The sequence below is a fragment of the Drosophila bipectinata genome, chromosome 2L (genome assembly GCF_030179905.1).
Source record: "Drosophila bipectinata strain 14024-0381.07 chromosome 2L, DbipHiC1v2, whole genome shotgun sequence".
NCBI lineage: Eukaryota > Metazoa > Arthropoda > Insecta > Diptera > Drosophilidae > Drosophila > Drosophila bipectinata.
In genome coordinates, this window is record NC_091736.1 from 7955261 (window position 1) to 7974167 (window position 18907).

The 18907-nt window shown below is 40.4% G+C and overlaps 2 protein-coding genes across 4 annotated transcripts; one reads left to right on the forward strand and one right to left on the reverse strand.

Annotated features, from left to right (window-relative positions):
- The first annotated feature begins 91 nt into the window (after positions 1 to 91).
- On the forward strand, positions 92 to 9687 carry spi (spitz). Of its 3 annotated transcripts, none has more exons than XM_017253339.3 (3): positions 92 to 237; positions 5469 to 5722; positions 8358 to 9687. In XM_017253339.3, exon 3 carries the CDS (start codon positions 8568 to 8570, stop codon positions 9255 to 9257), a length of 690 nt encoding a protein of 229 aa, XP_017108828.1. In that variant the 5' UTR covers positions 92 to 237; positions 5469 to 5722; positions 8358 to 8567; the 3' UTR covers positions 9258 to 9687. The 3 variants fall into 3 exon arrangements, with proteins under 3 accessions (XP_017108828.1, XP_017108829.1, XP_070133905.1); XM_070277804.1 differs by lacking the exon at positions 92 to 237 and adding an exon at positions 5395 to 5411; XM_017253340.3 differs by lacking the exon at positions 5469 to 5722 and having other exon boundaries at positions 111 to 237.
- Positions 9688 to 13735: 4048 nt separating this feature from the next.
- On the reverse strand, positions 13736 to 15014 carry LOC108133317 (transmembrane reductase CYB561D2). Its single transcript, XM_017253175.3, has 3 exons — positions 14498 to 15014; positions 14249 to 14441; positions 13736 to 14127 (listed from the first exon to the last, which is right to left on the reverse strand). Exons 1-3 carry the CDS (start codon positions 14801 to 14803, stop codon positions 13817 to 13819), a joined length of 810 nt encoding a protein of 269 aa, XP_017108664.2. The 5' UTR covers positions 14804 to 15014; the 3' UTR covers positions 13736 to 13816.
- Between the last annotated feature and the right edge of the window lie 3893 nt (positions 15015 to 18907).

Here is an 18907-nt window from a genome sequence, read left to right on the forward strand (position 1 = left end):
AAAACTAAAAACCAGTTTGACCCCCAACAAAAAATATCAGAAGCTACAGTGTTTTGCAGTAAAAAATAGTTCCATATTCTGGGGGAAAATGGTTAGGGATTTTCGGAGACCAGCGCCAACGGTCATACTTGTTTTATTAAGACGCGACGGAGCACCGATTTTGCCCTTTAATTTTTCTTAAACGAAAATGGCCTGAAATTTGGCCTCAAAAGTGCAACACAAGAAGCGAAGCATTAAGTAAGTGAACCAAATGGCGAAAAACCAAGGAAAACTGTACAATTACCCCCCAAAACTAGATAGTTAGAGGTAATGCGCGTGTGTATGTGTGAGAAAGAAAAGTGACTGGATGGGGAACCTGAGAAAATTAGGGATAAATAAAAAACAGTAAATGAAAACGAGAAATAAAGCGCGATTTAAGTATTTCACTCCAGAAAATAAGTTTCGACGTTTCTACGCAGTAGTTATATACTAGATAGGTGTGTGTGGGCACCGCAAGCAGCAGTAAATCTCCTGTGTGTATGTATGTGTGGTTTTTTTTTTTAATATGGCCATCTCCTTTTCGCTCACTACAAGGCTTGGTATTTTGCCGACATTTTTGTTTATTTTAATGCGAAGCTGTAAGAAGCGGTGGTAAACCCAAAGAAAGAGAATAACTTGTTTGTGGTCGTTAGCGCCTCCTCAAAGTGGGTTAAAATGCTTTTAGGCGTTTTATGCAAGGATTATTGTTTTATTTGCCAATTGTAGCGCAAAAAGTAAACAAATTGTATACACACTGGCCGCCAGAGCGCATGTCGTGTAGACTTTCTCTCTTGCTCCCAATTGCTTCTATGTGTTTATGAGTGTGTGTGTGTGCCCGTGAGCTTGTGTGGGTATACGCTGAAAACAACAAAATTTCATTCATTCCTCATTTCTGAGAAAAAACTACACGCCATCTGCAATTGCTCCTTGGTGTGCGTGCCTGTGTGTGTGTATACTACGGGTTAAGGTAATTGCAGATATATAGGACCCTGGCAAACGCAATTGTGCAACATGTTTCCACAGCCATCTGCCTCCGCCTGGGCGTGGCATCGCCCAAGTCAGGTGCCAAAAGCCTACACCCCGGGTTTCGTGGCGTAGCTCGCCTATTCTTATTTTCTTTCCAGCCGCATTCCAGAGTTCAACATTCTTGCTGTTCCCCGGCATTTGATTGCCGTCATTGGCCGCGATTTTCACACATTCCACGGGAAGTCTCAAGACATATGTACATACATACACTTGTCTTTAGCTTTCGCACACTATTGATTTCAATCAACGCTTCTCTCTTCGCTCTCCGAAGTCCATCTCTCTTGTGCTCATTTGTCAATTAAGCACCGCGTCTGTTTGTCGGGCAATTTATGTGTACTATGTATGTATGAATCGTGATGTATGTGTGCCCTGCTGCATCCGTGTGGGTAAATTCCATTTCCTGTTTATAATATTGCGGCACACACGCCCGCCATCAACCCTCCTTCCAGGCCACTGAACGCATGGCGTCTTCCTTAGCTTCTTCCCGACGATGTCTGTCTGCAGTAGAGTGGGGACGCCGCTCTCCTCTCGCACAGTGGAATGTGCTGGGTCTTAAATATTTCTCTAAAAGGATTTTTAGATCTCCGAAATTTAAATTATATTGGGTAAATTTAATTTAAAAAATAAACTACAGGTAATTAAAAAATGGTCTTTATTCGAAAAATCGACTCTGCTTCCTTGGGCCATTTGAGGTCAAAAGTTACTGTACGTGACCAAAATATATTTCACATTTTTTCCTAGCTGACAAATATGGCACTAATCTTATATATTTACAATTCATAAGTAGGACATTGTCTTCACAAAACGGACTTCCGGTTACTTTCGCTCTTATCCGAATATGCTCACGATCATTGAATTTCGGTTTCATTGCGTCTCACTTTTCGTAACCACTGTGCCATCGTACCTCCAACCGCTGCTTAGGAACGACGTGGAAGTGGAACACGAATGCGACGCGCTCCGCTCTCATTCCCATTCCAAATTCCAGATTCCCAGCCTGATCCGGCTGTCAGTGCCTGTTGTTTTTGCTGTTGTCGTTAGCGGCTTCGGTGTGTTGAGTACAGTACGTGCCACTTCCTTTACATTCAGAAAAATAAAAATTGCTCACCGACACACACTGACAGGCACAGACACACCTAAAGCATACATAAAGAGACCGACCGGCCAGACAGACACCGAATGTATGCTGTATTGAAGCGCAGGGATGGGCGATTGGGTGTGGGGGATGGTGGATGGTGGAAGGAAAGGGGCTGGAGGAGCGGCAGGTTAGGGGAGCGACTGTTTTTCTTGGCGTCTGCGCCGTGTACCGAGTTTGTTTTTTTATGCTGCCCGTGGTCTTGCATAGTTCTTGTACAGTTGCAAAGACACACACTGGAACACCTTTGTGTGTGTGTGTGTGTGTGTATGAAGTCAAAACAGTGAAAACGAGTTTGATGTGGTGCCCGATATGGCAACACTGCCAGAGTTCGACTCCACCTCGCCTCCTGTGCCCACCGCCATCCGCCGCTTATTAGAAGAAAAATGCCGCAGCGCGTTTATTCGGTGCGGTGATGTCGATTTTACGTAAGAAGGCCGTCGAACTCAACATAGAAAGAGAGTGGTCGCGAGACGCGCGCGAAAGAGGGAGCAGGCAATAAAAAAAATACTTGGAGAGAGCTTTTGTGTGTGTGTGTGCGTGTCTAATGATTACCGTTACAATTTGCATGTTGTCTAGTCGGATGTCTCGCGACCCAGACTGGGCGACCCAGCAGAAATTGGCGAAAATTCTTCGGCCTGACCTTTCATCACATGTGTGTGTAAAAATGTGTATGTATTGGGTTTAGTTTATTGGGATTAAGAGGTTAGAAATTCTTAAAATTAATTAATTACAAAAATTAAAATTTATTTAAATTGGGACTTTGGTTACTCAAGGTTTTAATTCTTAAAGTGGGCTTAGCTCTACTTAGTCTTATAGGAAGTAGCACTGGTTCATGCCTTAAAATCTTTATATCTTAAGGGTTTAGGACTATTCTTTTGACGGTAGCTGTTCACTTTTCATGTAGTTGCGTGTCATGCAGATATATATGTACATATGTAAGTTGGCTTTGGTTCAATGTCCTAACCGCACACAACAAGTGCAACAATTGAAGCAACACCGCAAAAGGGGGAAAATTGCGAGGCCCTTGCCGGCCCGGCCCAGAGCCAGGGAGGCAGGGAGAATGCACAAGTGCAGAAGCGTAGCGACCAAGATGGCAACGGAATGAGGACAGGTCCTAGGGCAATTTATTAACGTTTCCCCCCCACCCCCACCCCACCCCCCACTCGTCTCGTTCGTTGTACAGTTGAACCCGTGACACCCAACTGCCGAGCTGGCCTCAAGGTGGATTAAGAAAGACGACAGCTCTCTAGATTCAACTTCCGAATCAAAGTATCGCTGCATTCCAACATTGTAACCCAGAAAACGTTGCGCCAGGTTGTTGTTGTTGCTGCTGCAAGTGCTTTTTGTCGCCGTTTGTGACGTCAATTTGTTTTAAATGGTGTCGACGGCCCACTTTACGGGCGGACTGCCTGCCTACCGGAAACGAGTAGTTGTGGTGGGGCTTCGTGGATGCACAGACTCACTTCCACAGCCCGTATATTACTTGTATGCTACATACTTTTAGATGGAATTCAGATTTATTTTCATAATAAGTATTACAACTAAAAAAAAAAGATAGATTTCGAAATCCTACAAAGTCAAACATATCCTTACTGGTTTATTTTTGGCGCGCTTCTAGAGCTCGTTTCAAGAAAGAAATTCGTCGGGGAATGGAATGTTGTTTACGTGCGCGCCTGCGCATCAACCTTCGGCCAGTTCCATGAAATTCGCTTCGCCAGCCAGAAGATGTCGTCTGAACTCCATCCTGTTCGTCCCGTTTGGCCGGCTACCCTGCCCCCCAGCACCCGCCTTGCGCCACTGCGTTGGCGGTTTCTACCACCGCCCTGCGTCACTTCTTGTTTGTGTGATTTTTGCCCCGCCAAGCTACCTTGTGGTAGAATCGGCGGGGCGGAGGCGTGACAGTAACATGTTGATCCTATATCGTGCGAGATCTTCGGGCAAACACAAAAACAAAAGCGGAGTTCACCACAAGCTCCAAAGCCATGCCGCATTGTTGTTATTTTGCCGCAACTAGTCGGTAAGTGGGGAGGATGGGGTCGAGAGACGAGAGAAAGAGCCGTTGCAGTTTCTGCAAATCCTCCAATTCATCCAGCTCCAGAGATATTTTTTTCCTCTCTTCGGTCTTTTGGAATTTTCGTATCTTGTTCTCCTCTCTGAGTACAAATCTCCCACGCCGCAAGAGCGTAAGAGAGAGATGTCTAGAAAAGTACAGCGTGATTTTGGGAGAAAAAATAAACACACAGGGTGCACTGCACTATTCCTCGTGAGTGGATAACTTTAAAATTTATTTTTTCCGCAATACTAGTATAATTAAAAAAAAAAAAAATAAATTATTTTTTTAATGCGTACTAGTATTACTATAAGTATTTTAGGCGCTTCTTTCCACGACATGTTGCAACCGAACTGCTCCATCGAGCTCCAACATGTTGCGTACGAGGTAGTTGAGGTCGTGTTGAACGTGAAATACTCTGAGAAAATATCGTATATTTTCAACAACCCTCATTATTTCTCAACAAACAGCAACAAACTTTCGAAGCGTGAGCAGCTCACGGACGAACGAAGAGCAGTGGTGGAGTAGAGATTTCGCCGAACGCGCCACATATCCGTTAATCTCGTTTGCTTTCAAAACAAACACTTCCCAGACTACTCGTGTGCCGCTGTAATGTGATTTTTACGTGATTTTAATTTACCGAAATTCGCAATCAATTAAAAATGGCCAAAAAATAAAACAAAAGTACTCCAGTGAAATGGTGAAGTAACCTAAGAAGCCATCATTTGAAAAGTGGTTGGACGTAGGCGTGGAGTATATGCTTGACTATTGAGACGCATAAAGCATTTTTCTTGTTTTTTGTTGGTAGCTTGTGCAAAAATTCTTAGAATTCTCGACAACATTCCCGCGCACACACGCAGACATGCACAAATGTGATATATACAACCGCGAGCATATATTCGTGGTAGGGGAAAAATTCTCACAAAAAGAGATGAAGTGGAGTGAGGGCAGCGTAGGAGTGTGAGTGTGTGTGACTGAGAGCATAAACACACCTCAAACGGTTCGTGTCTATGCTAAACGTGCTCTTCTTCTCTCTCCCTCTTTAATGTAAAACTTGTGGGACTTGTTTTTGCACTTTTTGCGAATGCGAATCATAAAAACCGGTACATTTTTGAAAATGCACGCTGAAGAGAGAGCATGCCAGCCAGAGCGAGAGTGCGTTATAGTTGGAGCTCCTGTCCTGTTCGTGTGCCGGAATTTTTCTTTAACCACATTTTTCACACACTGCTTTTCTTACAGTTTTCTAAACACACATACACACACACTCACGAGAGAAGAGCCAACGAACTCGTGCAGCGACGCCCAAGAATGAAACAGCACAAGGCAACATGAAAATTACAAGAGAAGCTACAACAACAACAACAACGACAGCAACAACAAACTTTCCAAAGAAGTTGTAGAAATCTGCAAGCTAAAGAAGAACAAGCGTCCCAGCAGTCCAGCAGCCCAGCCAGCGCCAACAGTATTTTATTAGCGGGTGTTGTTGTTGTCATGTATGTATGCACATTTTTTGTCGCTCATATTAATTTATAGTTGCAGTTATTGTTGTTGTAATTATTGTGGTGCTTTGTATGTTGTCTTGTTTTTGTTGTTTTCATTTTATTTCCGTAATTTGTTCTAAACGATCACTTGTGAATTATTGCGAAAGTGCGGCCATTGATCTTGACCTACACACCAGTCGAATCTTAATATATTTTCGCCAAAATTTATAATAAAATTATATTTTGGTTGACCTTAATGCTATTTTTATGACCGCACTTGTGTGTACATGCATAAGATCTGCAGAGCGGTGGAGGATTTAATTTTTATAACGGAAATTTTAATAAGCTGCCCGCTTTTACTTCTGACGATGGGGCGAGAGAAAGAGAGGGCGAGAAGGAGAGAGAGTGCAGTAATTGTTAACCGTAAAAGCATTCGTATACATAATTTATGCCCACACCCATGCATCAGTCAGCCTCAGTGTTGTGTGTTTTTGTTGATTCGATCCCATCCTCCCTCCTCCCTTCTGGCTCCTCCTCCTGCTTCCGTTTTTGTTATTTCGTGTGGTGTTGTGTGCCTTATCATTAAATTCGGGAAAAATAAATTTGGCGACAAATTACTGCAGGCTGGCGCCAAAATGATGTTTACATTTCGCTTCTACATATATTATTTTTATTGTGGGTGCATTGCTTTTTCGTATCACTGTGTGTGCCTGTTGATTATGTTTTTTGATTGCCGCCCTATCGTGTAGAAATGTACCAAAATTGTTTCATTCATTCGCACTCCTCGTCATTCATGTTGTGACTTGCACGTGTGTTTTTGTGTGTGTGTGTGTATTTTCAAGCTCATCATTGTCATAATAATCGTTGTGTTGTTGTTGCCGGCATCGTATTTATTATTTGTTTTTGGTATGTATATGTATTTGTTGATTGTGCCGTGGCTGAACAAAAAAAAAAAAAGATTCTAAATAAATAAATAAGAGAGAGAAAGTCCATGATCGTGAGAACGCAATAGAGCCGCGAGAAGAGTCTCAATTTTAATCTGAACCTTGACCTCGGCCAGCCCACCAACACAGGAGAATTGTGTCATTCTTCAAAGTGGTTGTGAAATGTTTGCCTTTTTATGCCTATTCATATCACAGCCAGCTTTGAGGAGCGACGCAATGCTCAAGACAAAAAAAATCAATCAAAAATTGTAAATTCCAATAGAAAATACGATAATTTTAATCAGTGATTTTTCAGAAATTTCAGCAACAAATTAACAAAGTGTTTAATTTATTTCACATCAGCATCTCACATCAGCATTGAAATCGAAATTGGAAATTGCGTAATCCCGCAGTCAATTATCCTGATTCCCGTATCTGCAAATTAAATATTGGCGCATTCCTGCTGGGCTCACAAAGTGGTTGTGAAATGCATTTCCGCTTTGCCCGCATATCACAGCCAGCTTTGATGAGCTTAGCGTTATGTATCGTACATCAATCATAATACTTCCCCCTCGCCCGACACTGACACCCCAACTCACCAGCACATTTTCTTGGGTCTTCTATTTATTTTACATTAATTTTTTTAGCCCATAAGAGATGGTATCTCAGACAGCCTTCCAGAGGTGTAAATTGCGGCGGTGTGGGGAGGAAAAAAAAGTGGATCTGCTGGAACGAAAAATACATCTGGTGCAATATCTACTAACCCCATTGATCTCAATAAATTATATCCTCATCGGCACGATGTTGCTTATCTAAGCCTCATCAAGTGGTTGTGATATGGATACCCAACGCATATCACAGCCAGCTTTGATGAGCTAGGATAATCAACGGGAAACAACGTAAATCCTATTTGAAAAAAAAAAACGAAAAACTAAAAAAACAAGTGAATTGGTTGTGAAACAAAATCAAAACAAGATATAAGATGTAAGGTGTTACAAAGGTCCTGCGGTATTTTTAAAGAATTTTTAATTATTCATAAGAGTTATACGAATTATACGACTCCTAAGCCTAATATGCGACTAGTTCTCCACGAGGTCGCTTCTTTTTTGGCCAAAATACTGAGTTGGGCTCTCTCGTGGCCAACTTCAGACTACCAAGTTCGTTCGCCTTCGACAGAGGCAGGTGGTAATCACTCCGGACTGTACAGTGGGTGCGAGCGAACCTCTCATCCGAGCTGGTGTTGTCCTGATTCGGGCTGGAAGAAAATTCGAACTCTGCTGCCTTCAAGGTGCGAGTTGAAAGTTTGGCTATAGCGTCCTCGCAACAATCACACTAGCCACGGTCTGGTTACTGTCTGGGCCACTAAAACGTGCTTCTTTTCATCACTTATCTACCATCCGACTCAGACTATGTCCAAGATGTTACGGCCAAAGACTTCTAACAAGCTATACCATGACCAGAACTACCGCAGAACTACCGCAGGACTCTTTCTGACACCTTTATGTAACCGACAAATTCCCAGATTCCCAGATTGTAAATTAATGGATCATACATACAATAACATTCCTTGTATACTCTATACTGACTATATGTAATTTTAATTATATAATTATGGTTTCATGCGATTTGATTTGATTTATTCCCCTTTTGTTGAGTACACAGTTGTAGAGTTACATCGAGCCATTTAGTTGCCGGCCACTAATTCAGTTTTGTCTCCCTCACAGATTCACATCTACTACCCTAATTCAACGTTTACGTTCCATATGCAGGAATTTATGTAGAGAGCCCCGATTCCAAAGAGATCTGACGACGCCCTAGCAGCGAACAACGAGAACACTATTTATTTATGTGATTAGTTTTAGTAGTTTTAGTCTACACCTGTAAGAAGCCAAAAGTTACAAACCAAAAACGAGAGCGCTGCATACAAATTTGAAATGCATTCCAAAATGATGTTGCTTGCCGTAGTGATAATTAACTGTCTGGCGTATCCACGCTTTGGGGAGGCCTGCTCCAGTCGCACGGTGCCCAAGCCGAGACCTTCGATCTCTTCATCCATGTCCGGGACAGCCCTGCCGCCGACCCAGGCGCCGGCCACTACAACCACCACCACAATGCGAACCACGACCACCACGCCGCGTCCCAACATCACATTCCCCACTTACAAATGCCCCAAGGACTTCGACGACTGGTACTGCCTGAACGATGCCCATTGCTTCTCGGTCAAGATCGCCGACTTGCCAGTCTACAGCTGTGAGTGCGCCATCGGGTTCATGGGCCTGCGCTGCGAGTACAAGGAGATCGACAACACCTACGTGCCTAAGCGGCCGCGTCCGATGCTGGAGAAGGCGAGCATCGCCAGCGGAGCGATGTGCGCTCTGGTCTTCATGCTCTTCGTCTGCCTAGCCTTCTACTTGCGCTTCGAGCAGCGGGCTGCTAAGAAGGCGTTCGAGTTGGAGCAGGAGCAGCTGGAGTACGAGGACGAGGACCAGTGCGAGTGCTGTCGCAATCAGTGCTGCTCGGCTAGTGATGAGCCCCCCGTGGTCGTTAAGCGTAAGCTTCCCTATCACATGCGGCTGGAGCACGCACTGATGTCCTTCGCCATCCGGCGCAGCAACAAACTGTGAGGACCTCCAGCATTCACAGAAAACCAAAAAACTACAGAATATGCCTTGTCTACAAAAAAGAAAACTGCATGCCACGAATTTTGAAGTGAGCCTTAGTCTGCCTGGAGTTTTAATTCCTATCTTCTACACGCTAAGAGCAAACGCATTGAAACTACAAATCCTGGGATCAGCCTGGGATTTCCACTTTCTTTTAATGAAAGCATCACACAGAAGTGTTTCCATGTCCGGCTTTGTATTATCGAATTGATTGTATTTTGTACACCCTACGATAGCTATTTATTTTTATTTCCATCTGATCTTCGAATCAAACACAAACACAGCGCGAACAAAGCGTCAAGTATTATTTATTATGAGCGATGTAAGAAAAATGATATTTTTTAAAACATAACTTTTAAATAAACGAAATGAATGCACCAAGCTAACAACATTATTACTGGACTTGATTTAAATTATACTTTTTGCAGACTTGACAACTACATATAGAGGAGCTATATAGCCCCCACAATCAATTATGCGGCCCCCAAATGTCGTAGCTCTTCCTGTTAGGCCACTTTTTTTGGCTTTTATCACATGGGGAAGTGTCAATGTCCGATATTAAATACAGCTTACTGGAGTTAGTTTTTATTGACTGTACTTAGGGGGGATTTCAATCATTATTTAATACTAAAATTAGCACATTTAATAAAGAGTTTTTAGGGGGATTTCAAGAAAAATATGCTAATGTATTCTACACCTACAAAATATTTTTTTTTAATTTCACAGAATTTCTGTACCCGGTACTCAAAGAAAGGGCTCCTCACAAAAAGTACATCTTTCTGTAGTTCAGTAAAGTGTTTTAGAAAATATTTTATTCTAAACTATTTTGAAAAATGTATATCTAAATAACAAAATTTTGGTAAATCGGGGGTATTTTAGAAGAGTTATGAAGTACATTGTTCTTTCTGAGGTTTGTTCCGAAGAACCCCAGAAGTATGCAATAAAATTTCCAGTTTGGAATATATTTTTCAAAAGGAACTTAAATTTAAAAAAAAATGTATAGAAAGAAATGAGGTGAAGGAGGACCGATATTATATAGAGGGTATTATAATTTTGGTCAAAAGTGTGCCACTCCAAAATTTGTGGGGAGACCCCTGCAAAATCCTGGATTTCGCTATATGGCACCTTGCGATGGCTATATCTTGGCCAATTCTCATCCGATTCTTGAGAGGAATACCTTAAACGATTTGTGGATCGATTTCCAGTAAATCTGCATCAAAATCTGAGAAGAAAATATTTTTCAGATTTTTTTCCAAAATTTGTGGGGAGACCCCTGCAAAATCCTGGATTTCGCTATATGGCACCTTCTGGTGGCTATATCTTGGCCAATTCTCATCCGATTCTTGAGAGGAATACCTTAAACGATTTGTGGGTCGATTTCCAGTAAATCAGCATCAAAATCTGAGAAGAAAATATTTTTCAGATTTTCTTCCAAAATTTGTAGGGAGACCCCTGCAAAATCCTGGATTTCGCTATATGGCACCTTCCGGTGGCTATATCTTGGCCAATTCTCATCCGATTCTTGAGAGGAATACCTTAAACGATTTGTGGATCGATTTCCAGTAAATCTGCATCAAAATCTGAGAAGAAAATATTTTTCAGATTTTTTTTCCAAAATTTGTGAGGAGACCCCTGCAAAATCCTGGATTTCGCTATATGGCACCTTCCGGTGGCTATATCTTGCCCAATTCGTATCCGATTCTTGAGAGGAATACCTTAAACGATTTGTGGTTCGATTTCCAGTAAGTCTGCATCAAAATCTGAGAAGAAAATATTTTTCAGATTTTTTTCCAAAATCCTGGATTTCGCTATATGGCACCTTCCGGTGGCTATATCTTGGCCAATTCTCATCCGATTCTTGAGAGGAATACCTTAAACGATTTGTGGATCGATTTCCAGGAAATCTGCATCAAAATCTGAGAAGAAAATATTTTTCAGATTTTTTTCCAAAATTTTTGGGGAGACCCCTGCAAAATCCTGGATTTTGCTATATGGCACCTTCCGATGGCTATATCTTGGCCAATTCTCATCCGATTCTTGAGAGGAATACCTTAAACGATTTGTGGATCGATTTCCAGGAAATCTGCATCAAAATCTGAGAAGAAAATATTTTTTAAGGAATACCTTCCAAAATTTGTGGGGAGACCCCTGCAAAATCCTGGATTTCGCTATATGGCACCTTCCGGTGGCTATATCTTGGCCAATTCTCATCCGATTCTTGAGAGGAATACCTTAAACGATTTGTGGATCGATTTCCAGGAAATCTGCTTCAAAATCTGAGAAGAAAATATTTTTCAGATTTTTTTCCAAAATCCTGGATTTCGCTATATGGCACCTTCCGGTGGCTATATCTTGGCCAATTCTCATCCGATTCTTGAGAGGAATACCTTAAACGATTTGTGGATCGATTTCCAGGAAATCTGCTTCAAAATCTGAGAAGAAAATATTTTTCAGATTTTTTTCCAAAATCCTGGATTTCGCTATATGGCACCTTCCGGTGGCTATATCTTGGCCAATTCTCATCCGATTCTTGAATACCTTAAACGATTTGTGGATCGATTTCCAGGAAATCTGCATCAAAATCTGAGAAGAAAATATTTTTCAGATTTTTTTCCAAAATTTTTGGGGAGACCCCTGCAAAATCCTGGATTTTGCTATATGGCACCTTCCGATGGCTATATCTTGGCCAATTCTCATCCGATTCTTGAGAGGAATACCTTAAACGATTTGTGGATCGATTTCCAGGAAATCTGCATCAAAATCTGAGAAGAAAATATTTTTCAGATTTTTTTCCAAAATTTGTGGGGAGACCCCTGCAAAATCCTGGATTTCGCTATATGGCACCTTCCGATGGCTATATCTTGGCCAATTCTCATCCGATTCTTGAGAGGAATACTTTAAACGATTTGTGGGTCGATTTCCAGTAAATCTGCATCAAAATCTGAGAAGAAAATATTTTTCAGATTTTTTTCCAAAATTTGTGGGGAGACCCCTGCAAAATCCTGGATTTCGCTATATGGCACCTTCCGGTGGCTATATCTTGGCCAATTCTCATCCGATTCTTGAGAGGAATACCTTAAACGATTTGTGGATCGATTTCCAGGAAATCTGCTTCAAAATCTGAGAAGAAAATATTTTTCAGATTTTTTTCCAAAATTTGTGGGGAGACCCCTGCAAAATCCTGGATTTCGCTATATGGCACCTTCCGGTGGCTATATCTTGGCCAATTCTCATCCGATTCTTGAGAGGAATACCTTAAACGATTTGTGGATCGATTTCCAGGAAATCTGCATCAAAATCTGAGAAGAAAATATTTTTCAGATTTTTTTCCAAAATTTGTGGGGAGACCCCTGCAAAATCCTGGATTTCGCTATATGGCACCTTCCGGTGGCTATATCTTGGCCAATTCTCATCCGATTCTTGAGAGGAATACCTTAAACGATTTGTGGATCGATTTCCAGGAAATCTGCATCAAAATCTGAGAAGAAAATATTTTTTAAGGAATACCTTCCAAAATTTGTGGGGAGACCCCTGCAAAATCCTGGATTTCGCTATATGGCACCTTCCGGTGGCTATATCTTGGCCAATTCTCATCCGATTCTTGAGAGGAATACCTTAAACTATTTGTGGATCGATTTCCAGGAAATCTGCATCAAAATCTGAGAAGAAAATATTTTTCAGATTTTTTTCCAAAATCTGTGGGGAGACCCCTGCAAAATCCTGGATTTCGCTATATGGCACCTTCCGGTGGCTATATCTTGGCCAATTCTCATCCGATTCTTGAGAGGAATACCTTAAACGATTTGTGGATCGATTTCCAGGAAACCTGCATCAAAATCTGAGAAGAAAATATTTTTCAGATTTTTTTTCCAAAATTTGTGGGGAGACCCCTGCAAAATCCTGGATTTCGCTATATGGCACCTTCCGATGGCTATATCTTGGCCAATTCTCATCCGATTCTTGAGAGGAATACCTTAAACGATTTGTGGATCGATTTCCAGGAAATCTGCTTCAAAATCTGAGAAGAAAATATTTTTCAGATTTTTTTCCAAAATTTGTGGGGAGACCCCTGCAAAATCCTGGATTTCGCTATATGGCACCTTCCGATGGCTATATCTTGGTCAATTCTCATCCGATTCTCCACAGACGATAGCATTTGTCAGACGACTTGGAAAACGTATCGCTAGGCCAATTTTTGAGTTCTCGTTATCAACTGTCAGTCAAAAGGGGAATTTTAGTGTGTCATTTTTTCAAATACAGCTATAGAGTAATTTTGTTCGGTGGCATAATAAATCAAAGGTTTTCCCCAGTCACAAACGAGTCACAGGTGAAGCACTTTATAACTTACGTGAGGGTTATAAATTTTTGTCCAATGTGGGAGCTGAGATAAGATTACCCATCTATAAAATCCGGCAAATTGTTAGATAGGTCAGAAAATGTCATTCAAATTCTTAAAAAAATAAATATATTTTTTATCTATATGTACATAATTCAAATTCGAAATAATTACAGTTTACAGCCGCCTAAAACTGCTGGGATATATTTAAAATTTTTTGATAGAGTGCTTTCATGGGCCCGTAGCTTGAGAGGACCAGGGATATGAGAGTGAGACACTTCATGAGGATTTGGAAGTCCGTCTCACTGCGACTCTTGAAGTAGCCCGTCTGATAGCCGTAATACTGGGTGACCAGGGCAATCACAAAGCAAGCAAATCCCAGAAAATTATGGAACGTTTTGTTCAGCAGTGGTGTTATCAGCTTCTTCACCCGAGCAGAGAATAGAGCAGATAATCCGGATGTCATGGCAAGAATGCAGAGTACAAACGCTGTCATCCCTAGGGGAAAAACACATTTTTTTGTTGTTTTTTATTACGTTTGGTGATTAAAGTTTTTATGTTTTAATTGCTGAAATAATTAAAACACTAATTGTAGTATTTAAAATAAAATCACACCTACCTAGTTTTCCGTGAATAGATTGCAGCAAAAAACCTTTTTGGATCATCTTGATAAGGGCACCAGCTGCTCCACAGCCTCCGCCCAGGGTCAGGAGCACCCAATGGATTGTGGTTTTCGTTTTCCGCTTATATCCATTGGTGAGAACATTTCCTCCATAGTGGATCATCACGCCCTCGGCCATAAAGAAGGAAAACTGAAAATAGTCACTTAGAATCCATGCGACTATGGTCATCCTAAGACCAAGCTTACTCCAATGGTAACCAGCCACGCGTGGAGTCCCGTTCCTGCTAATCCAGTTCGCAGGGTCAGATACGAGATGTAGATGGTGATGAATCCAATGCACATCTGATTGAGAACATTGAGGAAGTACTCGAATCGCTGGAGGCGATCCTGGCCCTCGTGGTGGTGGCTCATTTTCGTATAGCTCCGCGGGGTTGCGATCAAAACAAATGAAGGTCGGCGCTGCGATTCCGTCCGCACTGTGCTGCCGTAGTCGACGATTCTCCGAGTTCTACTGACAACCGGCTGCTGGCTTTCGGACAATGTAGTTTCCATTTCAATTTCTGTTGGCCCGCGGGCTTATCAGTGCCTTCGAATAATGTTATTTTCGTGTTAACATTTATACAATTCTAGACTGATAAATACAGTCGGCCAATATTCACTGACAAATTTACGCCAATTTTTGTTGTTTTTTTAGTTGGAGAAACCAGCGTACGATGGCAATTAAACGGGGTAATAAGCAGCGGCTGATACGCCCATTGAACCTTTGCCGGTTGTTGCCGTTTTAAATCTACGGCTTGGGCTGTTAAGTGCGACCACTAACCATACAGCATATAGACAACCCATTTCATACAACGAAAATGGACGCGAAAATTTCTTGCGACAGGCCCCAGCAGGCCCCAGAGCGGATTTCTTACGCTCTCTTACGCTCATCGTTCGTTCATCTTACGCTCATTCTCTCATTAAATTTTTTCTGTTTCTCAGTCTCTAAACGGAGCGCGATGAAGAAGGTTGGCCTGCGCTTCGATCAACCGAATGTATGTATGCGTGTCACACATTCACTTACATGGGTGTATGTGTGCGTGCGATTTCGTTTCGAAGCCAGCGCACAAAATTTTGATTTTTCTTACTTTTCAGGCTTGCTACCCTAACCAAATTCGGGTATTCGTTATTTGATGAAATGACGAAAGAAATTATATTATTTTTTATATTATATTTTTATACCCTTGCAGAGGGTATTATAATTTTGGTCAAAAGTGTGCAACGCAGTGAAGGAGACATCTCCGACCCTATAAAGTATATATATTCTTGATCAGGATCACCTCCTGAGTTGATATGAGCATGTCCGTCTGTCCGTTGGTCCGTCCCTCTGTCTGTTTCTACGCGAACTAGTCTCTTAGTCTTAAAGTCTATCGTCTTGAAACTTTGCACACACCATTCTTTCCTTTGCACGCAGTATATAAGTCGGAACGGTCGGGATCGGCCGACTATATCCTATAGCTGCCATATAACTGATTGATCGGAAATGGTATAACTTTGGTGTTTTCAGAGTTAGAGAGTTTAAATTTCACATGAGAGCTATTTTTGGCAAAACATTACGACATGCCAAATATCATAAGGATCGGCCGACTATATCCTATAGCTGGCATATAACTGAACGATCGGAAATGACCCAACTTTCGCGTTTTTGAAGATAGAAAGGTGGAATTTAGTACAGATTCTATTTTTGGTCAGTTGATCCAACCTACTAAATTTCATAAGGATCGGCCCACTATATCCTATAGCTGCCATATAACTGAACGATCGGAAATTACCAAACTTTTGTGTTTTTGAAGATAGAAGTTTGGGATATTTTTAGGTTTGGTTTTTGTATTATATTAAATTGGGTTATATTATCATATTTTCATAAGGATCGGCCAACTATATCCGATGTTTGCGATATATATCCGGTTTTAACTGCAAGGGTATATAAACTTCGGCTCCGCCCGAAGTTAGCTTTCCTTTCTTGTTTATTATTTCAGCATACATTTTTAATTTATTTAGGAATAAGATTAAGTGTTAGTAGTAAAATGTTTTCTGTATATATATTTTTACGAATCATTAAAATCAATATACTGAGAAAGTGTCAGAGTATATTTCAGCTGCATAGAGCTGCATAGAGCTCTATTATTTGAGCCTTGATCGCATATTATGGCACGTATGTACGTTTAACCCCAACGTTTGCGAAACTTCTATGTTCGCTTCAACTTTTTTCATGAGGCAATCATGCTTAATACCGTTAGCCGAAACAGTATAGCTTAAAACGTACTTCCAATTTTCAAATAAGCCTCTAGCCATGAAGACGCATACTTGCTGCCCTAAAAATCGAGTTCTTTTTTCACCATCATTTTCAAATCCCTGAATTTCATCGAGAGCGGTATTATATTGCAGTCCTTTTTTGATTTTTATTTCATCACAAAGGATCACTGCTTCTTTACCTTTCTCGCTCATTTCACCAACAATTTTCTGGAGGTTTTCTAGAAAATCAGGTTGAAATCCTGGCGTCATATTTTTAAAAAGAGCCCATCGACACAACGTACTTTTGGCAGGAAGTTTTAACTTTAAAACATCCCTCATGTACTCATACGTTCGCGAAGAATAAAAATTTATATTCTGGGCTATCACTTTTTCTGCGCTGTTATATGAGTTCGATTTTTTTAGCAGCATTTTGCATAATGTTTTGGCCTCATCAGAAACATGAGGTAATTTATTTATAATATTAAATAAATTTAGGGTGCTTTTTCTACTATTTCTCATACCCTTGCGTCTACTAGAATTTTTCTCATTTTTTGCATTTTTTCTTTGTATTTTTTTAGTTCAAGAGACATCTCATAATTCTTTTTTCTGTAAAATCTCTCATTTTCTTCCCTCTTCTGGCAATTTGAACAAAAATCTTCTAACTGAGGTGAACTTTCTAAATTGGGAGTTTCTAAATTGGAAGGGCTACCTACCCTATTCAAAAACTCTTTTCTTCCTATTGGGTTAATATAAGTGCCAATTGGTTCTTCCGCCCCATCATCACAAAATTCAAATTGTTCACATGGAACAGTACTGTTCGGACGCAATAGTGAATTGTCACATAAATTTAAAGTGGGTACGGCATTGCTTCTAAGCCTACTTTTCCCAATATATTTACTTTCAAAATGTCTGTTACAAATTCGCGCAGTTCGTCTGTTAAAAGTGTCATCCAATTGGCACAATTCAACCCATTTCTTAAGATTCCTATCATCCGATGGAAAAGAAAACAATCTAATTGGAATGGAGTGTGATGAATCCCTGTAACTCCCCTGGCAGGATGCAATATTGCACTTGCGTCCATTTTTCCTAACATTAGGCCGATTCATTTCAAAAATATTTAAACCGAATATTTAAATAAATTATTTAAGGTTTAAATAACTAGATTTATACTTGCAATTGATGATGATGTAGCCACGGACGCTCGGAAAGTTTACGTTTAGTAAAAATATTTCCGAAAAATACGTTAACACACCGATACTAATCACTTTGTTCACAAAAATCAGCACTTAATTTGGTCCTCACGAAAAACGCTCCTCACAGAACAAAAATAGAATGCCGATTAAACCATTTTCCTCTTTTTCATCAAATGGCAATATTTTAGGCGGGTAAATTAGGTTGGTGGGTAAGCCAAGTGGCAACCAAAAATTACAAGAATCAAAACAAACCAGAAAAAAAATAGTTTTGGCGCGCAAGTTAACACTTTCATTGCCAAGAACTCCAAAGGCATGCCACAGGGAAATGACGGTGTGTAAATACGGTAGTGACATTTTTATATTCATGTATATATTTTAAATTACACAGCAGATCATACAATAAGATATGCACTATAGATCATAAAACCATATAAGAATCCATAAGCATAAAACCAATGTAAATATATATATATATTTATAATATTTATAAATTCGAGCGGCGACTTTTTAAAGTTCCAAAATATATAGGGAAATTATTAAATTAACGACAATAATTTAATAAAATCTCACAATAACCCAAAATAATAACAAGTGCCTGAAAAATTGTAAACAAAAAAGGTAAACAAGTCCATCAGCTGTTTTCGTGTCTTCACCCTCCCCTAAAAATCATTCCATCGTTAGAGTAGGCATGCACAAGCCTCTTGCAAAACAACAAAAACTTAAAAGCAATCGGCGTTTTAAGTGACTCCGACTGAAATATACTCTGACACTTTCTCAGTATATTGATTTTAATGATTCGTAAAAATATATATACAGAAAACATTTTACTACTAACACTTAATCTTATTCCTAAATAAATTAAAAATGTATGCTGAAATAATAAAAAATATAATATAAAAAATAATATAATTTCTTTCGTCATTTCATCAAATAACGAATACCCGAATTTGGTTAGGGTAGCAAGCCTGAAAAGTAAGAAAAATCAAAATTTTGTGCGCTGGCTTCGAAACGAAATCGCACGCACACATACACCCATGTAAGTGAATGTGTGACACGCATACATACATTCGGTTGATCGAAGCGCAGGCCAACCTTCTTCATCGCGCTCCGTTTAGAGACTGAGAAACAGAAAAAATTTAATGAGAGAATGAGCGTAAGATGAACGAACGATGAGCGTAAGAGAGCGTAA